Source organism: Schistocerca piceifrons, chromosome 2 (genome assembly GCF_021461385.2).
Source record: "Schistocerca piceifrons isolate TAMUIC-IGC-003096 chromosome 2, iqSchPice1.1, whole genome shotgun sequence".
NCBI classification, from domain to species: Eukaryota; Metazoa; Arthropoda; class Insecta; order Orthoptera; family Acrididae; genus Schistocerca; species Schistocerca piceifrons.
Window position 1 is genome coordinate 806,184,305 of NC_060139.1, and position 25,015 is coordinate 806,209,319.

Here is a 25,015-nt window from a genome sequence, read left to right on the forward strand (position 1 = left end):
TGGCGCAATGCGTTTTTACACCTGTGAGCTCTTTAAAATTTCTTGTAATTCTTTACTGAGTTTGATGCAGCGCAATAAGTATGACGAATAACGAAAAGAAATTCAGTTCTTTATCGAGGGGAAGAGTTGAGGATTACTAAGAATGGGATACAGCCCGTCGGCTTCAAACACTGACACCAGAAGTTACCGCAGATGACGTATTCCACAGACTTAACAGCAAAGACGGATTTTGAGAAACAATGCAGGACACAGAAAACAGTTAGTAGGCATGTATCACACACACTCATATTTCGAACATGATGTTATGAATATCGCTTCTTTGAGACCTAGTATCCTATTGTGCAGTTCATACTAGTACTAGCGAAGGCAGAAAGACTGACGTACATAAAATTTGCTTCTCATACTTCAATTGACCTATATAAGTCAACTAATGCTAGCGAAGACAAAAAAAAAACGATGTATGTAACACTGGCATCATGTACCTTAGTTGAACTACATGAAGGCGATAAAACGCAACATACATAAAATTTGTATCCCCTATATTGGTCAACTGAAAAATAGGATACTAATGCTTGTGAAGGCGAAAAACAGCGAGGTACATAGATTTGTATCTCGCATCCCATACCTCTGTAGTTCAACTGTGGTACAGGATGCCAATGTTGCGCATGTCGCTTTTTTCGCCTTTGCTAGCCCTAGCATCCTATTCTTCAGTTGACCTACACAGGTCGACTGAAGTACGGAATACAAATTCTTCGTATGTCAGTCTTTTCCCCTTACATAGTATTAGTATTGACTGAAATATATCGTAGTTAATGCTAGTGCTAGCGAAGGCGAAAAAAGTCGACAACTGTAAAATTTACATTCCATACTACAAATGACAAACCATGCTTCAAGTATTCCATATTCATAGAAATGGCTAAATCCATACCTTCAGACGAAAGTCAAAAAGCAAAAATTGTCCTAAATGAAAAGCAGTTTTTTCAAAATATCTAAAACTCACTAAGAATGGAAATAAGTACCAATTGAATTGGAACGAAGAAATGATTTAAATTAGTGCAAGTTACAAAAATTGCACACAATGTCTAGCCCTGTCTTTTAGAAACACATTTATTTCCGTTTACAATGATGACACCTCGACACACGAGACAACGGCTTTATTATCTATGGCTCGAAAATAAAGACATTAATATCTATGAGTAAAATATGACGTCTAGACTGAATTTTTCACTCTACAGCGGAGTGTGCACTTATATGAAACTTCCTGGCAGATTAAAACTCTGTATCGGACGGATACTCGAGCTCGGGACCTTATGCTTTCGCTTTGCCAACTGAGCTACCCAAGCACGAATCACAGCTTTAATTCCACCAGTACCTCGTCTCCTACCTTCCAAACTTCACAGAAGCTCTCCTGCGAACCTTGCAGAACTAGCACTCCTGGAAGAAGGGATATTGCAGACACATGGCTTAGCCACAGCCTGGGGTTGTTTCTAGAACGAAAGTTTCACTCTACAGCGGAGTGTGCGTTGGTATGAAACTTCCTGGCAGATTAAAACTGTGTGCCGGACCGAGACTCGAACACTAGAGAGCACTTGCCCGAGAAAGGCAAAGGTCCCGAGTTCGAGTCTCGGTCCGGCACACAGGTTTAATCTGCCAGGATGTTTCAAAATATGACATCATTGTTCAAAGCCAAGGGTGGTATTCCATTCTTCAGTTGACCTGTAAGATGCGCAAAATTCCAATTTTTTCAAATAATAGTTCTCAAAGAATTGGTTGAGAAGTACTTCATATCGGTCGTAAAGCCGTCTCTCAGCAGATGCACCAGTATTTGTCTTTAAGTCATTTCAAAAGTCGCTTCGGCACGGAATACAAAGAGTATATCTAAAGCATCGAAAGAATTACTACTTAATTATAACGTATTTCCTCGAATACTCGAAAGATACGATTCGATTATTTCTTTGGAAAGGCAATGACCGATTGTTTTCTTTATCTGATCTTCTATCCCCTCTGTAGCGATCGAGACGTCTACAGGATTATGTATACTAATACTTCTCCTTTCGATATGCATGTATGATATGAATGCTTCCAGCACTGTTTGAACCACAGTGTTAATAAGATATATGTTAAAGGGTACGTAGCTTAAAAATTTTGGTACAGTAACATACAAAGATGGTAAAAGGTAATTCGTATTCACTTGGAAAATTTTCAAGAAACAATGTTAAATTTCTATTCAAATAACAGTACGAAACTTGTGAGGAATTGAAGACGATCTCTTCCCGAGAAGTGTTACAAAAATTCCATAATTCATATTTTTACATACTATGCTAAATTATTAGCATCTTTAATTGTTACTAGTGGCTCGACAAAGCACTAACCTTTTCGCAGCTTCCAATCGCCTTTGAATGCGCTGACGGCGCGCGAGTTTCCGTTCATTTGGATCATCTGATGTAATTTTCAATTCCTCTGATTCTTGCAATGAAATTCCTTCCATTTATATTTCTAGTAACTTGTTTCCGCTGCCGTGCACCTGCTGATTTTTGTTACTTTGTTACTAGTTGCTAATAGCAACGTTGTTTCTGTACATCTTTGTGAAGAGACGTGTGGTACATCTTTCGGAGATGTTTTAGAATGGCTTTGAATTAAAACTCAACACGCAAAGGAAGTTCTTTCTCAAACGTGGAAAATGGCGGGGGTAAGTTGGTTTAACTATGGTGGTTGATATCCGAACACATCGTAGTTTAAAGTCAAAATGTCTGCGTACTTACAGCTGCCTTGAAAATGTTACATATTTATAAGTCTGAGTTTATTTAGTGGAAAATGTATTGATGAGACATTGCTGTTTCACGTGTTACTGTTGTTGCAATGTGTACATGCATTATTTATCCGTGGTATGGTGAAATTCTATTGGATGTACTATGTTCATCAATTTAGGAAAAGGGTAAAGCAGCTGGTAAGACACCAGCGAAAGCGGCCTCCGAAGTATCGAGGAAGGAACCAAAAGACAAGACCAAGAATCCTATGCGCGAAGTTCGCATCAGGAAATTGTGCCTAAACATTTGTGTCGGTGAATCTGGTGACAGATTAACAAGAGCAGCGAAGGTGTGTAACAACTTAGTAATCAATGATTGTTCTCTGTAATATCATTTATTGGCGTAGTTGTAACAAACATGTGACCCGTTGTTAAGGTACTTATTTTGCCCAGTGCCAGAAAATTAATTTGCATTGAAACTATTCAAGAAAGATTAATAGACGGTGATATCTCGCGTTTTATTGTGGTGACAAAATTTTTGTTAGTCTTGGATATAGGTAAGTTTTCTAAGTTTAAAATTGCTGAGTTAGTGAGATCATTTTCTTTGCAAAAGCCAAATCGTGGTAGCGTCATGTTACTTTTAAAACCTAATGTGCTTCTCTGCCGTGGATTTTCGTTAGTAAATGAGTCACATTTACCATCTTCATTTACAAAGTGTTTTTGTCGTCAGGTGTTGGAACAGCTCACAGGCCAACAACCTGTTTTTTCTAAGGCGAGGTACACTGTAAGGTCGTTTGGTATTAGACGTAATGAGAAGATTGCTGTACATTGTACAGTGAGAGGTGCCAAAGCAGAAGAAATCCTAGAACGAGGGTTGAAGGTAGGTTTTTTTTTGTGTGTGATAAAGTTGATGTAAAATTCTTTTCTGTGAATCACTTAAATCAGTAGAATAAGTGATTAATATATTATCTGTAATATTAGTTGACTTTGCTCCATGTTAAAGTGCACAGTGCCATTTGTGTATGAAAAGAAATTGCTAGATACACATTGCAGGAGGTATGGTACATATTACATGGCTTGTGAAGTTTGGTTATATGCTAAATTACTGCAATGAAATTCAGCAATTCTAGGATTAAGATTACTGGTATTTCATGGGTTCTGATTACTACTTTGTCACATGAAATGTATTGATGCACATTACAGCAAGGTCTTCAGTGCCTGTGTTTAGTGGACCATATAGCTTCATGGCCAGTGTTCAGGTGCTTAATGTTTGGAAATTCTTGCCTCGACTTCTGGTTATGTATTCCTTCTTAAGATATTTTAAAAATGTTTAGCCGGCTGTCGGTACTTCTGTTCTCGTAAGTGCTGATTTTATCTCAGTCATTAGAGAATGTTTGGTGGGAATGAAGCGATTTTGTGTTACACGAAAGAAATTCGTAGTAAATTGTGGCGGGTAGTATGTTGTTCTGATGACCTCTCAAAGAGCATTATGAACTTTCACTCTTGGGAGGAATTATGGTGTGGTGGCTGACAGTTTTGATGGAAATCAAATGGTCTTGGTTCAGTTTTCTCGTTGCAGCCATAATTAACAGGCCACAGTATGCACAGCACCTTTACGTATTTGCAAACAAATGTAGAAATAGCACATGAGGTTAAAGTTGCGTATTGGATTCTCCCCATTTTTCAGTGTGGTGCAGATGTAAACATTAGGCTTTGTTGTAAGTCAATTTATCACAATTAGATATTCTTTCACATTTGTTAGCCTTGTCAACTCAGCTAAATTGTCACCTTCCAGTTTATACTAGGCATTGAGTTATGCTACAAATTAGTGTGACACCACAACCAAGATTTCAGATTTAGACACACACGAATTACAGATCACAAATGTAATTGAATTTGAAATCATTTAAATTTGTTATGTTCCACAAAGACAGCCTTGAGACTGTTGAGAGTTAAGGTCGGTAGTGACTTCAAAGAAGTGAATATTGCGATGCAGTCGTACACCTTCTAATAAAACAGCCATGCCTGTTGGCCATCTGTCTGCAGTCTGTACTCTGCAAGATATTGGTGTGTGGCAGTAGCTCGTGTACCAGTGGCACTCCTCCTCACCCCCAACCCTATTTTTCTAGTCAAGTCACAATCGGCTTGTGGGAAGAAAAATTGCTGTAAGTCTTCATGTGGTCTTAAATTTCTGAATTTTTTCCTTCGTGATCTTTTCATGATATACTTACGACAAAGCAATATATTGGACTGTTCCAAAGATGGAGCAAAGGGAGGTGGTGATGCCAGAGAATGGTTTGTGTTGGATTGGGATGGTGGCGGCAATGGTGATGGCAGCAGGGCAGAGGCTGTTTCCACCTATGTTTGTCAGAAGCTGATGTGTGTGAGGGGGACTGTAATAACAGTTGTAAAGCAGCTATTGAAATTGAGCCACTGGGTGGTCATCTCTGCCCCCTGACAATATATGTGGGTGGAGAGGAAGCTAGTCATGTCCATGAAAATTCCATGCCTCTGATAGTTCAATACACCTCTGACAGTACAATAGCAGGGTATGTGGGGTGGGTGTGGAACACACATCCTGCACCTGAGTCTTTCATGTGGGAAGGGGTTTGGACTAATGATGGACTGGGATAATTCTTTGGCTGTGTGGGAAGTGGAATTCCACATTGGGGGAAGTAGGAAAGATTGTGGATAGGTGTAAGATGATAGTTTTACCAGGCACAGTGACACGTAGCCTAAACCCTTTGCGCCTTAACTACTCTTAGCGTGGACTGTTAATAATTGCAGATACATTCCTCATTTTGTGTTATGTTAGATGGAATTTAATGAGAGCTATAGGATTAATAGTTTGGTCCATGGATTATTAACTGTACATGTCAGAATGATTGGTTACTTGAAGGAGAGTATTTGTGACTCCATAACAGAAGTATAATTGTAACAAGAGTTGCCAATTACTTATAAATGTAAGAAGGGAAATACGGAAGCGTCCGATCTAACCCGTCGGCTTTGACCCATGACGTCACAAATATAGCTGAAACGACAATTCCAATATGGCGGATATAGAAACGTTGCATACGTATCACAAAGACGAAAACACATAGAAAAACAACACACACAAAGGTTTCACAAGAACAATCTGCTAACATTGATAGCAAACAAAGATAATAATAAAAAAGTGGTACTCAAGGCCAGGCAGGGGTTGCTGACGCCCCCCCCCCCCCCCCCCCCCCCCCCCCGGCCAAAAAAAAAACTCCCAACCTAACCTCGTATTCAGGGCTACGCTACAGATCAATGTGTAGGTCAATCAAAAGATAAAAAAAGAAAAATAAGTATTGATTCATTAGACATAACGAGTAGCGCCAAAACATACAAACACGCCACACTCACAAACCAAACTCCGCGCCGTAATGACGTCACACACCACAACACCCTTATGTCACGGGTCAAAGCCGACGCGTGAGATCGGATGTTTCTGTTGACCCTGTAAGAAGTTAAGAAAATGTAGACTGTGTGTATGCTGTGTAAGATTTTAAGTCCAATCAGTGCATTCACTTGGTCCAACTAGGCACTGTTGTCTTATTTGGTAATTGTTGAATGCTAAAGCAATTTGTGACTTCCAAATTAGTGCTTGGCTTTATAGCATAAATATTTCACATCACATACATAATTTTTTTATGAAATTATAAGAAGCAGCATCCTTTTAAAACTCTTTGGATATTCTCAATAAATTGGATGCAAATTAAGCTTAACAAACAAGGCTGGCACTGTTATTTGCAATTATTCTTCCTTGGTAATTGACTATTATGTAGATGTGAACAACTGTCTTTTACGGCTTAGTGTTATTTTGTTTTTAACCAAACGTATTTCGCTTCTGTGTAGTGAAATGTGCGATGTACTGTTACTTGGAAACCTGTACTGAGTGCACGTAGTATGTTTATAACAACCAATGAACGATAACAGAAAAATACAAACCAATTAAGATACTACCTCTGAGTAGGTGGAGCACATTTGATTGGAAACCATATAAATATTTTCAGTTGCTTGACAAGGAATTGTTTGTGTCAGTAGGATAAAAGGATCTATTGTGCTGTAGGCAGGCTTTACTGCACACACACAGCAGTGGACACTTTTCAAGCAGATGGGGCTTTTCACACAGCTTGAACACATGTCCTGTCTGTTTCATTGCTTGGTAATCTCTAGTGCTAGTTGTCAACCCCATTGGAATTTTATGCCATATAAGATTCCATCATTCCAAAACTAAAGCATTAGGCAGTTGTCATTACAATTTGAGTGCTAAGAAAATGCCCTGCTTATGATGCCTTGAAGCTGTGTCAAAAGGACTTTTTTGTGTAGTAAAACTCACAAAATGGCAGTGTTGGTGTACAAAAGTGTTACTTACATGCTCTTTCCAGTTCTGCATCTTGCTACTGCTGTTTACCTTCACTTTGATAGCTGCCATCCTTTCCACATCAAACGCTCCCTTCCCTACAGCCTAGGTATTCGTGGCAAACGTATCTGCTCCAGTGACAAATCCCTCAACAATTACACCAATAACCTGACCAGTGCTTTCCTCGCCCGCAACTATCCTGCAGACCTTGTCCACAAACAGATCTCCCGAGCAATACATTCCTCCCCATCCAACAACAATGTTCCTACCCCCAGACCACACAGAAGCATCCCCCTTGTCACCCAATAATATCCTGGCCTCGAAAACATCAACGAATTACTCTGCCAGGGATATGACTTTCTCAAGTCAGCCACTGAAATGAGATCATCCCTTGACAAAATTCTCCCCACACCACCCAGAGTTGCCTTTCGTCGCCCCCCTAACCTCCGTAACATCCTTGTTAAACCCTACAATATTCCCAGACTACCTTCTCTACCCAGCGGTTCCTACCCCTGTAACCGACCCCGCTGCAAAACCTGCCCCATGCATCCCCCCACAACCACCTACTCCAGCTCAGCTACTGGCAAAACATACACAATTCAAGGCAGGGCCACGTGTGAAACTACACATGTCATTTATCAACTGACATGCCTGCACTGCACAGCCTTTTACATCGGCATGACAACTAAACTGGCTGAGCGCATGAACGGACACAGACGAACTGTCCGCCTAGGAGATGCCCAATACCCAGTAGCGGAGCATGCCCTCCAGCATAATTCTAGGGACCTAGGAACCTGCTACACCGTATGTGCCATTTGGCTTCTCCCACCCAACACCAGTCCCTCTGAACTGCGGAGATGGGAACTTGCACTCCAACACATCCTTTCATCCCGCCATCCCCCTGGACTGAACCTACGTTAAACCACCTCACTCCCATTTACTCTTCAGTCTTCTCCTCTTTCCCTTTCCTCTTTAGCCATTCACGCATGTTTTCATCCTACATAGTTGTGTTTATCTTTGTACTATATACCTCTTTACTTCTGTATGCATCCTCTTTGGTTTGAAGCTGGCACAGTACTTACAGTAGAATATCTTTGGCTTCCCTCTGACAACCATGCCTCCATCCTTGCTACCCTCCCTATTTTCCTTTCCCTGTTGCTTCATAACCTGGGTTGTGAGTAACTGAATCTCCTTTCCCTCCTTCCCTTTGTTTCCCCTCTCTCCTCCCCGGTGAAGGAACATTTGTTCCGAAAGCTAGGAATGTAAATTTTCAGTTCTGTTTTATGTGTATCTATCGGCTGTACTGAGCTGAAGTAAGTACTGGCCAGCCCCTCTATCTCTTTGTTAGTATTTGTTTCACATCTTTATATGAGATTTTACAATATCTATACACTCTACTGACCAAATTTGTCAGCTTAGTCACCTTTAAATGCTCATTTGTGTATGTTTGTAAGTGCAGCATTAACAGATTTCAACTTTGCTATTAAAGAAACCATACATCAAGGAATACTTAGAGCATCGTATTTTTGTAAACCACACTAAAACGCAACGTTCAACTTGAGGTGCAGATTCAAATGTCCATATTCACAATAAAATACCTGGTATTGGGTCTAGTGCAGCAGGGGATACAACCCGTCGGCTTTGGACAAGGACGTCACAAGCCGCCAGAGAGCAGTTTCCCATTTTCGCTTTTGCTGTTATGTTTCAGTTTCGTTTTTTTTGCTGATTGCTTAATAAAGTGGATCTGTCTGTTCTATCTCGTGAGATTTTTTTTTAAGCCAAAAAACACTTATCAGCCACTGAAGGGAGCTACAACACTAAGAAGAATCGCTTCTCGATTGGCCGCTTGTGACGTCATTGTCCAAAGCCGACGGGTTGTATCCCCTGCTGCACTAGTCCCCTGGTATTTAACTTCAGTGTGCTTGTTGAGTGGTGATTCTCTTGGTGTAATCTCTCATGTTTGGTTCTTTATTGTGGCATCATATGTGATCTGTGAGAGCCATATATATGAGTAACTGAAAATGTGCAATTGAAATTGAGTGGACAGTTCAGACTAGCCAATATCATTAAGGTAAGAACATTATGTGAATGTATTTCAATTCACTTGATAGGTCTGTCTCAGAAATGTTTTGCTTTTATTTGACATAAGAGCTGTGCATGAAGTAAAAACAGGAGATGGGATGACTACCACTACACTGACAGCTATGTGCATGCACACATCATGCAGCTGAGGAGTGCCAGAAAAATTTCTGCTAGCTGCTTCTGGTAATTTTTTGCAGCTACACTCACTGCAAGAATAATTTACGGACACACTCCAGTTGACCATAATTAAGAGAAACCTTTGTACAAATGCTACTTCTGCTCTATGCATGGGTTTGAGTCTGGGAAGTACTGCATGGGGAAACCTAAACATAAAAGCTGCCAGTGTAGGGCAAGACAGTTAGCTTTTTATTATAAGCACGTGGTGTTTTGTTACATGAGCAAGAGGAATCTTATTAAAAAGTGCTGGAAGGTTTTATTTAATTTTGTATTTCAGCTTGTAATATTGCTAGTATTTTAGAGCTTTCTGGTGATATATGTAATAATTTTCGTAGCTGTTAAATGTAATTCAACAATTTTTTCACACAACTTTTTCAGGTTCGAGAATATGAATTACGAAAAGACAACTTCTCTGACACTGGTAACTTTGGTTTTGGAATTCAAGAACACATTGACTTGGGAATAAAATATGATCCCAGTATTGGGATTTATGGTTTGGACTTCTATGTTGTGCTTGGACGACCAGGTTAGTAAAATGTACTTTGTACTTTTGTTCTGCCCACTCATTTTTGACTCCTTTAGGAACTCATTTCCCACTGCATTTACAGTGCACGTCTGTTAATCACAGATGGATTACCCTTATTTATATTTATTTAGGTTGAGATACAGTCCACTGATTGTAACATTCTTCCACACTAGTGTGGTTGCAGGCAGCAATTAAGTAGCCATGCCTTTAAGTTGTGGTGCAAATAGAAACAATGTATCCTGCAGTCTGACAGTAAATGTTTGTTGGCATCAAGGGAGGATCAGTCAAGGTCATTCCTCCTCTTGTGGAAGTATGGACTAACGAAGTTTTGATACAATTGATAGTCATTGTGGAAGTAACTAGACAATGTTCCTGTCTAAAGGGGACAAATTTGGTAGCTGGGTTTGGAGTATGGTCTACCACACCCTTGTCTTCCCTTCCTCTTTAATTGTAAATGAAATGGAGTCTTATGCTGGATGTAAAAAAATAATAAATAAAAAAATAAAAAATGCTACCTTATGCACAGTCTCAGAAGGGAAGTCTTTCAAGCCCCATGGGATGAAACATGAAAGCCATGTGGTGTTTTCATTCTGAATAGCAAGGAGGATGTGTACAATATAGAGAATCCTGTGACCAAGAAGTTTCTCATGGGAAAGATGATATGGAAGAACTAATTGATTTGGATGATACGAAGGTGGTTGTTTCGCACTTTATGGGAATTCAGAGGTTGTGGTATCATAATGCAGCAGAATGTGGCAGATGTGGTTTCATGACAAAATATTTCACATGGATGTGACTGTTGAACTGGCACAATTCTGTGAACATTCTTCATTCAGGTATGAAAGGCCCATTTGGATGGATGTCATACTGTAACAACTTGGACAACTTTCTTGAGAAAAATGATCATTGACGAGAAATTACTGAAGCAAAATTATGCCTAAAAGCACATGTCAAATACAACAGGCATTAGCAGCTTGAAAACTGATACTGGACAGTCCATGATGGTATACAAGTATGGAAAGAATAAGGGTAAGCACTTGCCATACAGTTGAGAGGGCAGTGGAAGCAGTTTTTGAGCATATTCCTTTGTAATCATTAACAAAGTGAACTGCGTACCTGGTGGTTGTGGAAACTAATGTGGTCGTGTGGCTAGGTAAGGTACGTTCCAGCACAACATCGCACATTGTTATGGAAGAGACTTCAGAAATGCCTTCTGGGAATTTGTTTTAAAAGATGTCAAAGTAAATCTTTAGCATTTGTATGAGACAGCTATTTACAAAAGCCGGACTGCAACAGTGTTTTTAAATGAATCATCAGGATTAGTGGTCTCCCAGTAGTAGCTGGAAACACTGTAGGAAGTATATTGTGGATAACAGCAGGTACATGGTTTGGTCTGATGTGAACAAAATCCTTAGAAAGTACAAATATTGTATAAACACTTATTCATTTGAACACTGTTCTGAGAGAGCTAATTTAGTGTATTGAGTAGTTTCCTGATGTTAAAATGCTGAAGTGAATTACATTGCCCAATGAAAAAATTTTGATAGTTCTATCACTGTAGATTTGTATTACAATGTTTGAATTTGGCAGAGTAAATTTTTAAATGAAGCTCTGAATAGGATGATTCCAGGAGAAATAATAATGCAAGGAAAAGTTATGAAGGCTGTTATATTTTGTAGTTATTCAGGCGTAATAATTTAAGTATTGGAACACCCGTTCAGTATTGACAGGAGGCAATAACAATTATTAGTATGCTAATGTAGCCAAGCACTTTTTGTTTATATTTTTTGAAGATACTGTTTATACTAAATTTTACTGTGGTGTCATTCTTCTGCCTTCACTCATTTTCAAATAGTATATTGTAAACCAGATTATTTTTAAGTAGGGAACTTAAGTTTTGCACACTATGTTCATGCGTGGCCATCAAATTGTGGCTTTGTTTAGTACAGTGTGCTAAAATAACTACTTCCTGTTGCAACACATCACTACGGCTTACTAGTGATGTTACTTTGAGAAGTTACAGTTCATTTTGAAGGATGCAGTTTCTTCTTGCATTGTCTCTTTCATGTACTAATTTTTTTTACAGGGTTCAATGTAGCACACAGGAGAAGGAAAACTGGTGTGGTTGGTTTCCAGCACAGGCTTACAAAAGAAGATGCAATGAAGTGGTTCCAGCAAAAGGTAATTTCTGTTACTTTACTTTATTCAACCATTGTATACCTGGAGTGATGAAAGAAAACTGGTTGTACTGATGGAAGAAAACAGTTGTAAATCAGTGATAATGAAAGAATTCACTAGTCTGAGTTAAAGGCAAATGCATTGAGTGTTGAAATGAATTTAAAGTTGATTTATTGTGTAAGAATGTAATGTGGTTATGAACCTCTGTTGTCTATGATAGTAATGTATTAAGTTAATTTTATATATTACTGTGCAAGAAAAGATTGGGGAGGCTGGTAATCTTTTCAATTAAATATTTAGGGGCACCTGCAGACTTGCTTGGTACGTGCTGAGTCATTATATTGCTTAATTTGTCTCCCAGTGCTAAGTAGATGTGTATGCACTTCTGAGTCAGGGCTACCTGACAGGCTGGTCTCACCATTTTCTGTATATTTGTAGAGTGTTTTCTGCAATATGGCTTGTTGCTCTAAGGTTTGTTAGTGTCTAGAGGAACACCATTGTAGTGTAAAAATTGGTTTTTGGCTCAGAAGTTTACAGTTGTTGCAAATCTACGTAGATGTGAAGATGATAATTCACTCAATAGTTTCCAATTAGATTTTGGTAACCTGTTACTGTTCGATTTTTTAGATCATTGGAATTGTTAAATCTTTTGTGAGGATAGATTGCTACTTGGCACATAGAGATGTTGAGTTGCAGACAGGCGCAACGAAAAGTGTTATATATTAACCCTAACAGTACCAAGGTATTTTCCACAACCTGCATTACTCTGTGTGTGTGTGTGTGTGTGTGTGTGTGTGTGTGTGTGTGTGTGTGTGAGGGGGGATATTCATGCCAACTTTAAAAATGTGAAAAAGCAAAATTCATTAATTTTGTTGAATTATATTAAAAAATACTTTGTGAAGTGGCGTTGAAGTGTAAATAGGATCCAGAACCTGAAAATACCTTTCAGCAGGCAGTCTTAGCAATATCAATGCACTTTCAATAAGCCAGAGCAAAAATCCAACAATTGTTATTATTGCCACTCCCGACATACTTTGTAAAGATATATTGATGTGTAAGTAAGGCCCAAAGCTGGAAATATTCATTATAATATTATCAAGGAAAGTGACGTATGAGGGTTGTTTCAAAAGTAAGGTTCCCAACTCTGTACCCTTATCGTGCGTGGTGCAATGAGAAATCTGGCACCACCACCGTGTTCGACGTATCCCCCACCACCAATTCCAAAAACCAGCGGGCTCTGCAATGGTCAGTACCTGCCTGACAGCCATAAGCTATGGAGTCTGTCATCGCCGTCACCGCCAGGTGTGAAATTTGTGCGTTCATCCAATTTTTGCACGCAAGAAAGTTACCTCCTGGAGAAATTCATCGGCAATTGAGTGAAATGATGAGGAAACATGTATAAGCATGCAACACGTCCGCAAATGGTGTAGGGAGTTTGTCAACGGCTGTATGGACGTCCATGACAAACAACAAAACAGGAGGCCATCAGTCTCTGCCGAATTTGTGGCGAAAGTTGAGCAACTCCTGCTCGAAGATGGGCGAATCACCATCCGGCAAATGGCTGCTCAAATTCCTGAGGCTTCTGAATCTTCAATTGACAAGATATTAAATGAAAAACTAGGCTACCAGAAGGTGTGCGCGTGCTAGGTGCCGCACATGCTTTCAGAAGTCCACAAACAGCAGCGCATCGACTTTGCTCGGAAGTCCTGGAGTGAATGCGATGAGAATAAGGAAGACTTCCTTGATTCCATTGTTACGGGGGATGAATTGTGGTGCCATTATGTTACTCTGGAAACAAAACAACAATTGCGCTAATGGAGACACACCGGATTGCCACCACCAAAGAAGTTTAAGCAGCAGCTGTCATCACGAAGAATCGTGGCATTGGTGTTTTGTGACTGGCATGGTGTACTGCTAATTGATTTTATGCCTAGAGGGACCACCATAAACTCGACAGGTTATTGAGAGACCTTGAAAAAGCTGACGGGCAATCCAAAATCATTGTAGGGGAAAACTCAGCAAAGGCGTAAGTCGGCACCATGACAATACCCATCCACATGTGTTGCAACAAACGAAGTACTTAATCGACAAATTTGGCTGTGATGTCATTAACCATCCCCCTTACAGCCCCGATTAGGCACCCAGTGATTTCCATCTGTTTCCGAAATTGAAGGAGCAACTAGGCGGTCTAAGATTCCAGATGGACAAGCATCTGCAAGTAGTAGTTTCCAAGTTTGTCAACAGGTTGGCAGCAGACTTATTTGAGGTGGGAATGCAAAAGTGGATTACTCAACAGTGAATGCATAGAAAAAATGAGGACTATGTGGAAAAAGAGCTTGAAGATCGTTTCCAATGGTGTAATCGTGGTTTGAAACGACCGTCGTACATTAGTTTGGTGCTTAAGTTTGTAGCATTTTTGTTTTGCATGTCGGTATTAAAGTTGCTGTGTGTTAATAAATCGTCATTTTTTATCTGTGGTTTAGTGTCGCAGCTTGAATTTACATATTGTCATTTGGAGATAGTGTGTGGAGCACGGAAAGGAAATATTTTTCCCATTTTAAGGGAACATTGTATGTCCTATGCTGCCCAATTTTTCATAATTATTGAATGCACCTTTCTAGATACACTGAACTAGAAGTATTTACTGAAATAGTATTGTGGAGCATGTTTCTGGTGGTGGTTTTTTCCTTCCTTCAAACACTCAATTTTTTTGGTACTATTTTGTAAACAAAGGAAAATAAAAACAAAACAACTCAAGGATGTTTTAATTATTCTATTTCCACATGTGTTGAATCTCACACTTGACGTGCTCTGAAAATTTCGTGTCTCTACCATCCAGTACTTTTTAGAAAACAGGTCATTTCTGCAAGAAATGTAGTTCAGAAATATTGAGGTTTACAACTTTTTCCCTAAAAATTCTTATACTGGCTTACATTTCTACATCTTTTATGCACTAGAATTGCCCTGGCCCATAGTCTCTCTTCTTCAGTGTCACAACAGCCCAGGGCTTGCTGCCTCCTTTCCTTTCTTGCTTCTTTAGTCATTTGTTGAGCAGCTAACTCTGCTTCACGTACACTAAGCTCATCCATTTCCCATGGTCCTAATGTCTCCAGAACCTTCAGTCTTTCATAGTTCGCACCATTAAGTTATTACAGCATCAGACACTGCTAACTCGAGTCATAAGGCCAACAAACACATATTTAGGCATATGGCACCACACAACATTATTGAAGAACTCATTCACATTCTGGGTCTTCCCAAGTAAACACTTCTTTAGTAGCTCAGGATTTGCCAAATTTCTGTAAATAGGTTTGATTGCCTCCATTACTGACAAAGGAAGAGAATGTTTGTGTGTAAATTCAGTTTGCCTGTATCACACTAAGTGTTTGGTGGAGGTGGACACAAAGCATGACATGGCTTTTCATTGGTTACACTCGATGAAAGAAAGTGCTCCACTCAGATCTTTTCATCTTCTTTAAATTGTCTGTTAGTCTTCCAGCACATTTTATTGTCTTGACATCTGACAGTTTTGTGTATCTAGTATCAGAAACAAAGGACTGATTTGTTTATTCATAATGCCAACTTTAAAGACATAAAAGTAGACACAAAGCAAAGCAATTCACAGCCTTCTAGACTGTGTCGTTCTGAAGATATGACTGCTCAACTGAAATTTGAGTCACATGTTAACATTAAAAATATTGTTTGAAGGTCTTACAATTGTTTGATTTTAATGTATTATACACCAAAATGTTCAGGAAAGTCCAAAGTACGTTATGTAGTAGATAACAGATTTCAATGAATTTCACATAGTGTCCTCTTAAGGAGGATCGTTTTGACGTTAGTGACACACTACATTCAGGAAGACCTTCAGGGTCTGATGAAGATTGTTTGAATGCATTACTCCACAATGATAGACATCAGTATACCTGAGAAGTGGCAAGTGTGATGAATTGTGATCATTTCACCTTTGTGTGATATTCACAGCAACAGGGAACGTTCAAAAATCGAATGTATTGGTACTGCATGCTCTAAGACAAAATCTCAAAAATTTGTGGGTGTCTGTAGGTGCATATCTGCTTGCTCATCATTAGTTAGCTCATGAATAAGTCTTACAGATGCAATCAAAGAGCAATGACCATGCAGGCTGTGCGAAGTGATGCTACTCCACAATAATGTCTTGCTTTCCGCTTCACTGATAAAATGCACTAAATAGGCCCTCGGATTTTCACCTTTCCTGCTCTGTTGAACAACCTTAAAGGATCTTCACTGGATGAAAATGTGCTCAGAACGTGCCTCAGAGTTCTTCACCGCAGAACCACACGATTTCTACAATTGCGGAACAGACAGGTTACCCTATTGTTGGCAGACTGTTGCAAATAGCGAAGGGGAGTATATCTGTGTTCAAATCTCCCTCATACCCTTTTCTTTTTCCACAAATTTATGAACTGCCCGTCTGGTCATTGACTTTTTTGTTTGCGGTATTCAGATTTGTGTCCCTTGTGATACGATGTTCAATGCAAAACCGAGGTGTAAGGAAGGGACCTACAGACATGTACCTCCTATATGTTATACACAAGTAGTATATGTAATGACTCTTGCATTGCTTTTTGGAAGTTTGACTCTTGAATTCCTTTGTTGTAATATGGTTCACACCCATTTACAAGAGGTCTGTGCAGCATCTCACTTGCTCTCGCTCATAATCACATTTACTTGGGACAGTAATCCAGGTGGATGGTTGATAATTTTGTGACAAAAGTGTGTGTGTGTGTGTGTTTGTTTTTGACGAAGCTGTATGTGCGACAGTCTTTTTGTTGTATCTATTTGCAACTCAGCAGCTCTTCTTTGTTACATTCTATCCTGGGTTTTCCATTGTTTAGTATAAGATAGAATATTTGCATCTTCGAAATTAGAAAGTGACATTTTAAAAAGAGCCTAATATATGCAGTTGTTGGGGAATTGGGTATTGAATCTCTTCCATCATTGATCCATATTATATTTCATTGAGATTTTAAGGTTTGAAATTCCAGTGTTTGAATTTGCTACCAGTGAAGGAAAAAGTATGGCTATTTGACTTATGAGAACACGCAAGGTATTCTATTTATTATTATTATTTTAACTAGTTTATTAATACATTCTAAGTTCAACATAATAATTGTCAAGTATGGTGGCTAAATATGAATGAATGTATTTGCTCAGGAATCTTGCACGGGCTGACCTTGGGTCATGTTAATTGCAATAACTTTTTGTAATGCTAATCTTATTTTTCTAGTACACTAAAATTACTAATGAAAGTTTTCTTTTGTTTTACAGTATGATGGTATTATTCTTGCTGGGAAGAAGAATTAAGAAGTTTGAAATTTGTATGACCCAATTAAAATAAAGTATTTAAAATAAAAACTATTTTTCCATTATGAATATCCTTATCTTCTTGAAAGTAGTTCAGTGATCACTGTAATAAGCTCAATGTAAGAAAGCAGCTCTCCATATAGAAGAGTTGTAGGGAAGTGTGGAAGGGAATTAGTTCACTTCTATGAGAAGGTCTGACACTTTACCATGTTGCCAAGTCTTACGAACTTTTGCCACAGGCAGAGGGTTAAATTTTCTGGCCATACTGCTGCCTGAAGGCAAGTACGTATTTTAGTCTAGTGCTGTTTGTAGCAGTGTGTCCCAAGTATATCATAGGTTACTTGGGATCTGCAAAATTAGGCCACCTTCAGACTTGTATACTAAAATTGTTGTTGGAGTGATGTAATTAAATTGGTCAGTGGCTATGATTACAGGTTGGTATTGGAATGCACTGAGTATATGATTGAAATCACTCTACCTGCCTTTTAATTCTTAGTTAGTTGTCCTCTGGGTTGACATACTGTGTTGCTACACTGGCTGAAAAATGGGGTTTGTAATTTGGACCCTGACTACCGTAAATATTGTAGCCAACAGATGCACAGTTTATCTTCCTTTTTTTCACAAACCCCCATATACACATTTATATATGTATGGCCAGTGCACTGTTGTTTAAACTTTCCATAAGCCTCATTAATAGTTTGCAGGCAAACCTCCACATACTGCTAAGATAGTTTATGGTTGAACATCTATGAGCAATAAAAACATAACCACAAAGTTCAGTTCTTCAAATAAATTTTTTAACAGTCACTGTCATTGCTTTAAGACACGGCCTATTGGTGTAACACTTCACTATTAAGCTGATACATTGTCGTAGTCCTAAGCAGCAGAGGTTCCTTGTCTGAAACTCGGCCACAGACTGTCTCGTGACCAAAAATTGGGCCCTTATATATCATAATAATAGGTGCTGAAACTACACATTGCTTGAGGCTTAATTTACAAAAATTACTATTACAACTTAATTCATTATATTAACTGAATGCATTGAAAAATTGTATTTTAAACAGTTTCTTCTTCAGAATTAGACCAAATCATTTAAGTCATGAAATTAACATATATAGTTATGCAAACAATACCTTCGACAAAGCTGAAAATTACTTTGGAATTAAGGGCTGGCTATGCTAACATGTTTTACGTATAGAGCTAAACAGATACTTAGATTGCTAGCATTTCATCTTCCAAATGTTTATAATTGTTACAGAATTTATATTTATAAGGCAACAATAGAATTTAAGTTGTGAAACTGTTACTGATTTCCCCCAATAACAATATATACTAACTAGGAATAGTCAAAATAAATTAGAAAATCTATTACATACATAAAACTAAGTATGAAATTAGATCTGGTATTACGCTCTTCAAAATTGAGGGCCAACCTTTCTTTTATATGAAATTGCAGATTCTATTCACGTATGCTAATGGTAATTATTTCAGAATTAAAAAATGAATTTTAAGGGGGAGATAACAATATAAGAGGGGAATTAAAATTATCCCAGCTTGCTTTGTCTCATCACCCCCTCATTGGATTGATAAAATAGATATTGCTAATAGCTAACTGGACAGTTCAGTGACCACAAGTGATGCCTGAAATTGGGTTTAACAAGGTACACACAAAAAGTTATTACATAAGAAATTTTATCAAAGCTACAGTACATATGTTTTGTCAAATTTATACTTACGTGAACTGGCCATATGAAAATTCCCATACAAAATAATTACAGACAGATCACAAAATGTCTGAAAGTTACAATTTTAGCAAAATTTATGCGTCTTCATCACAAGTGATGTCCTTTTCGGGTAAAACAAGGATTACATTAAAACATGCACCATTGTACACAAGTCCTGTCTTGCTAAACAGAATAAACTCCCGTGGGCAAAAAGTTTCACAAGCACTTTCACACTTTTAATGCTCTTTAACACACTTTCTCACAAAGTTGTCCATGCCTTCAACAGATCCAAGTGGCAGTTACGAATGCCCTACTTAAGTACACTTTTACTTATAACTGAAGTCTAAGAAAATGTTTAACACTAATTGCAAATGATAGTCATTACATAATAAATAAACACTTTACGTAGTTCTCATAACACTGTCTTAAACTGGTTAAACTTGAGACTTTTTCCTTTCTCGTTTGCAAAATATCAAACTCAAGATGTGCAGTAGTATATTTACTAATCATTGCGTTATGAAAAAAAGAATACATTCACCATTACATAGCTTAATTACTATTCAAATCAAAATTAAGGGGATGGAAGTTGTACCAAATCATAGCCCTATTTCTCCACTCTTGAGTACTACTCTTTCATACAAAATTAAATCCTCACAAAATGTTACCACGTAATTGACCTGTCTGAATATTCAAATCACTCTCGCACCACAGTTATCAGGGAATCAGCAAACTTATTGTTCTTCTTTCCAGTATTGCCACTTTAAACTCTTAATTCCTCAGAACATGAATAGAAGCTTTCAGATAACCTACAGATCCAATGATACAGCATTACATTATTTGTATTAATCTCTCATTCCCAGCTGCAGTGTCATGAATTGCACAATATACGCAGTACCCGATGTTGCCTAGTTCAAAAATAGATCATCATTACAGTTGCACCACATTTGTTTGTATACAGTTATCTTGTGCATTAATCATGTCAGCTCCATTATTTTGCTTACATTTCTCATTTAGTTAACTAGTGGGGTGCATTCTCAAAAAAATATCCCTGCTGCAGAGACAGACTCCCTAACCATTAAGACCCTAACATTATTCATTATTGTTTCATTATCTAATAAACAAACGTCTGCTCTGCTTATCCAATGCATTGACTCTGCTCAAAAACACTCCACATTAACAGATCATTATGCTAAGGCAGACTTAACTCTCATTACTGATCAGACAAAATTATCACTTAGACAAACCATTATTTCACTGTATTCTTGCCTGAAGGGCGATATACATATGTCTTGCTAACACATTCCACACACATTACTCCAGGCAATGTTTAAAATTGTAATTCCTTAATGTTAGAAAAGTCTATATCATGACACAATAGTTATCTCACATATACTGATTGCACTGAACACAAAGCCTTCTGTTATACCACAATTGAGATTAATATGTAATATTTAAGATGGTTTTTACTGCATATTACCTCTGCTGCTGCACGCATGAGCTGATTACTTCAGATGTTATCCTCCACACATGCTGACACCTTTTATTTTCTGTTTACCTTCCATTTGTGTGGCAGAAATTCTTGAATCATGGTACCACTTTATTTTCTCCCATCCTCTTAAGACTCCATTATTTATAACTAACACAACATAATCTATATATACACACACAGATAACACTTGCGAAACGTTTTTCTAAAATATTTCTTTACTAAAGTATCCTATGATAACAAAATTACATGAACGTCAAAGATAGTTCCTATTTACTTATAAATTACAGGATAGGAGAAGAGTTTGATTGCCTCAGGAAACAAGAAAATTGAGATAGACAGCTGGGGTAAGCATTGTCACCACATAATGAATCCACTTGCTAATAGCACAAGAAATTAGTTGCAAATTTTACATCACTGCTGAGATTTTGAATCGCCAACAATTTGTACTTCAAAACTGTCCTGCCAATTTCACAGTTAATAGTACCTCTCATGTCACACACTGTGTTGCTTGCCAGTAGCACTAGTATTTTTTTTCCAGATACATGCATCACTACTATACCCTCTGTGTTCTTAAGATTCAAAAAATGCCTTTGAATTATCATTCATATGACTACCACTGTCCACTAAACATTTAATATGTATCCCTTGTACAGTTTGCTGTTAACAGGTTGACGAATGTTTCTGCTTACTATGTGATCTTCATACAACATATCCTCATTAATCCTTTCTTTACTTAACACATTGCCCTCAATATTAATTATAGATTAAAATACCCCATTCTCATCAGTACTGGATTTGTCATTGCTATCATTGTTACAACTACTGTCAGAATTATAAACTTTCACTTACGCTATGCTTTAGATTTGTACTTCCACTTTTTTCTCTATTTTAGTCAATTTTGGATTTACAGTTTCATTTACTTCTACCAGTTTTTCCTCTACCACTACTGCACACTTGATTTCTACCTCAGTTCCTGAATCATTTCTAATGTGATCGATTTGGTTCCCAAGTTTAACTCTATTTTCAGCACATTGTTTCTCGAAAACCTCCACCTTCATACTATTGTCATCTCAAAGTTTTTCTTTCCCTTCTACACACTTACAAGACAACGTTAATTTATCATTAGTATTATCACAGTCTTTAACTACCGCATGAAACATTCTATTTAATTCTGAAAGATGAGAGCTCACTACTTTAAATCTCCTTTTTAATTTCTTTCTTCAGTTCATCCTGTAAGCTATCCATGTCAGTTCTAATACTATCAGTTTCGTTTTCTACTCTACTAATGTTTTTTTTCACACTATTAATGTCTTCTTTCGTATTCTTTTCCATTGTATTCACATTATTTTCTCTCTTTACAATAAGACTTTCATCCCCAACCTTCAAAGTTACATTCATGTTTGATTTACAATCATCCACAGAACCAGTCCCATTTAGATCTTTCTGTTCACTTAAAAACTTAACCTCTACAGTTTTGTCCTCAGTTACACTGTCTTGTTCATTAAGGTAACTCATTATGTATCACTTAATACAGAACAGTTTTTGCAATGACTTACCTTATGTTTAATCACTTGTCTGCTGTTGCTCTGCTGTGGTTCTCGCAGTCATCCGGAACTGCATGGCTGCGGCAAGTTGTAATTCTCTCGGCAAGGCGTCTTGTTTACCTCCAGTCAGCTGTGTCTACCTGCGTGCTGATTTGTTGCTCCTGTACGCAGTGGCTGCTTCCATAGAACCCGCTCGCTGATTGGCTGCTGCCATACTGTGGCCGTGAAACAAGTGCTGATTTGCGATTGCACCACTGCAGTGTAAACCGCTTGTGATTTCACTTTTCAAAGTTTGCGAGTTGTTTATTGTGGTTACGTACAATACTCCTCGCCTGCAAGGGCACCACATGTCAGCTCAACCTGCTTTTTAATTCTTCTTTTATTGTCCTCATTGTTGGTGTACTGTGTTGCTACACTGGCTGAAAAATGGGGTTTGACTACTGTAAATAATATAGCCGACAGAGGTACAGTTGCGTTTCACTGTCTTTTACTCTCACTTTTCACAAATCCCCATATACACATTTATATATGTATGGCCAGTGCACTATTGTTTAAACATTCCATAAGCCTCATTAATAGTTTGTAGGCGGACCTCCACATACTGATACAATAGTTTTCTGTTGAACATCTACGAGCAGTAAAAGCCCACATAACCACAAAGTTCACAGTTCTTCAAATAAATTGAACAATCACTGTCATTGAGTTAACACCTGGGCTATTGGTGTAACACTTATTTCACTGTTGATACATTGTTGTCGTTCTAAGCAACACAGGTTGCATTAAGGACTGGCTTTGCTAACATCTTTACGAATAGAGCTAAATAGGTACTTAAAGATTGCTAGCATTTTATCTTGACATGTTTATAATTGTTATAGAATTTAAATTTATATGTATGTAAACAGTGGAATTTAAGTTACGAAACAATTACTAATTTCACTCTATAACAAAAGATACTAACTAGGAATAGTCAAAATAAATTAGAACTTCAATTACGTAGTTAAAACTAAGCACGAAATTAGATTTGGTGTTATATTCTTCAAAAGTTAGGGCCAACTTTTGTCTTCCATGAAATTGCAGATTCTATTCACATATGCTAATGGTAATTAAGTCAAAATGAAGAAATGAATTTTAAGGAGGGAGATGACAAAACAAGAGGGGAATTAAAATTATCCCAGCTTGCTTACTCACAACTCTGTTCATAAACTAAGAGCTGAAACTAGGCTGCCAAAAATGTTGCGTACCTGCTGTTTCAATCTGTGGCTTCCTATTATTGACCTCTTTGATCCAAGCATGGTATTTTGAAATGTTAGTGGACTTTTGCATTGTTGAAGCTGAAGGTACATAATTCTCATTTGTCATTACATGTTAGGTCACACACAATTGTCCAGTCATTATGCTGAAATAATAGTAGTCAGTCTTCCTTCAGCACCTTGTGCTCACTTTGTTGTCCATTTGTAGATATGATCAGTGCGTTGTGAAGTGTGGCAGGTTGCACATCAGCAATACTGGCCCTGCCATTGCAATCTGTCACTCACAAAGTAATTTAGTGTAGTAGCCTTCTTGTGTTGCATTGCTATTCATCTTAGGTTTCAGAAGTGAGCAGTACTGAAATGACTTCATTATATGCAAATATTTCCCAGATATCCTGCTGTACAACAGTTTATATGGAGATACTGTAGGTATATTTTAGTCTTGTCCCTTTAAAAATGGTTGGAAAACGTAATCTCGATCTATGTGTGTTTGACTTACTGTTAGTTTGCATGACGGTTCTAATGGATGTCTCCATTTTATAGCAACCATTTACCACATGTAGTGTATTATTTGTTTAACTATGTCTTCTTAATTTTTGAATCCATTATAACTCAAAGGCACCTTTTCACTTGGATTGTAAGTTGTTTTACTCTGAATGAAATCAAATTTATTGAAGTTTGCACTGTGTGAAATATCCAGACAGAATTTAATGTCCACCACACATACGTGTCAATAAGTTCTCCTGCATTTGAAGATTTTTCCCCTATCAAGTGCAAGTGTGCAATACCTCCAGATGAAGCAGCAAAGTCCTGGAGTGACACAGTCAGATGTGTGTTTTATGTACCGGTAGCCCCTATGATTGGGAATCATGTACACAACAAGGGAGAGATGTAATGTGAACACAAGTTGCCACAATGAATTATGCTAGACAACCAAATCAAATGTGGCTTGCATACTGTAGTGTAAGCACTGGTCATACTACAGATTACAACAAATCTGAGATTAAAAAAATCTTCCTGTGGTTTCTTGATTAGAGGTCATAGAAATTAGGCTCCAAGACAGTCTAACAAAGACTGTGGCATACAAATGAGTCAGGCATGGAACCCTGTCTTATCTCAACTCTGCAGTCCTGTGCAGTGAAATCCATATCTAATGGCAATAGCACACAGACTGGGATCTACATTTGGTGAAATGCATGTAAGAAAGTGGCGGTGTGATGCATTCTGTGCAGACACAGAATACTTTGGGGTGTCACCAATGTGCTCACTTTGTCTGACCCACATCTTCCACCCCTAGCTGTTGTCTGCTGTGGTAACTGGTAATGAAGGGGTGAATGCTACATCTGTTTTTGTTTCTGATAACATAACAGTTAATCTGCCAGGAAAAACGCCTGTCCCTTCTTAACATAATACTTGTTTCCTGCACACCTAAACTAGCATGAAAATTAATGCTAAATATTCTGCACGCGCCGTGATGTGTGTGCTACAGGCAGAGATTCAGGCATGGGTCTGAACTGTATTATCGATTATGAAGCTTCCACAAAGCTCTGCAATCAAAGCAGATAT

The 25,015-nt window shown here is 38.1% G+C and overlaps 1 protein-coding gene across 1 annotated transcript; it reads left to right on the forward strand.

Annotated features, from left to right (window-relative positions):
• Positions 1–2,540: 2,540 nt before the first annotated feature.
• Positions 2,541–17,493, forward strand: LOC124776376 (60S ribosomal protein L11). The gene is made up of 6 exons (XM_047251340.1): positions 2,541–2,689; positions 2,929–3,096; positions 3,477–3,626; positions 9,771–9,918; positions 12,005–12,099; positions 17,407–17,493. Exons 1-6 carry the CDS (start codon positions 2,681–2,683, stop codon positions 17,440–17,442), a joined length of 606 nt encoding a protein of 201 aa, XP_047107296.1. The 5' UTR covers positions 2,541–2,680; the 3' UTR covers positions 17,443–17,493.
• The last annotated feature ends 7,522 nt before the right edge of the window (positions 17,494–25,015 follow it).

Excerpts from the sequence above, each read along its gene's own strand:
- LOC124776376 (XM_047251340.1), top strand. Across the intron at positions 3,627-9,770 it reads TCCTAGAACGAGGGTTGAAG|GTTCGAGAATATGAATTACG; the intron begins GTAGGTTTTTTT and ends CAACTTTTTCAG. Across the intron at positions 12,100-17,406 it reads TGAAGTGGTTCCAGCAAAAG|TATGATGGTATTATTCTTGC; the intron begins GTAATTTCTGTT and ends TTTGTTTTACAG.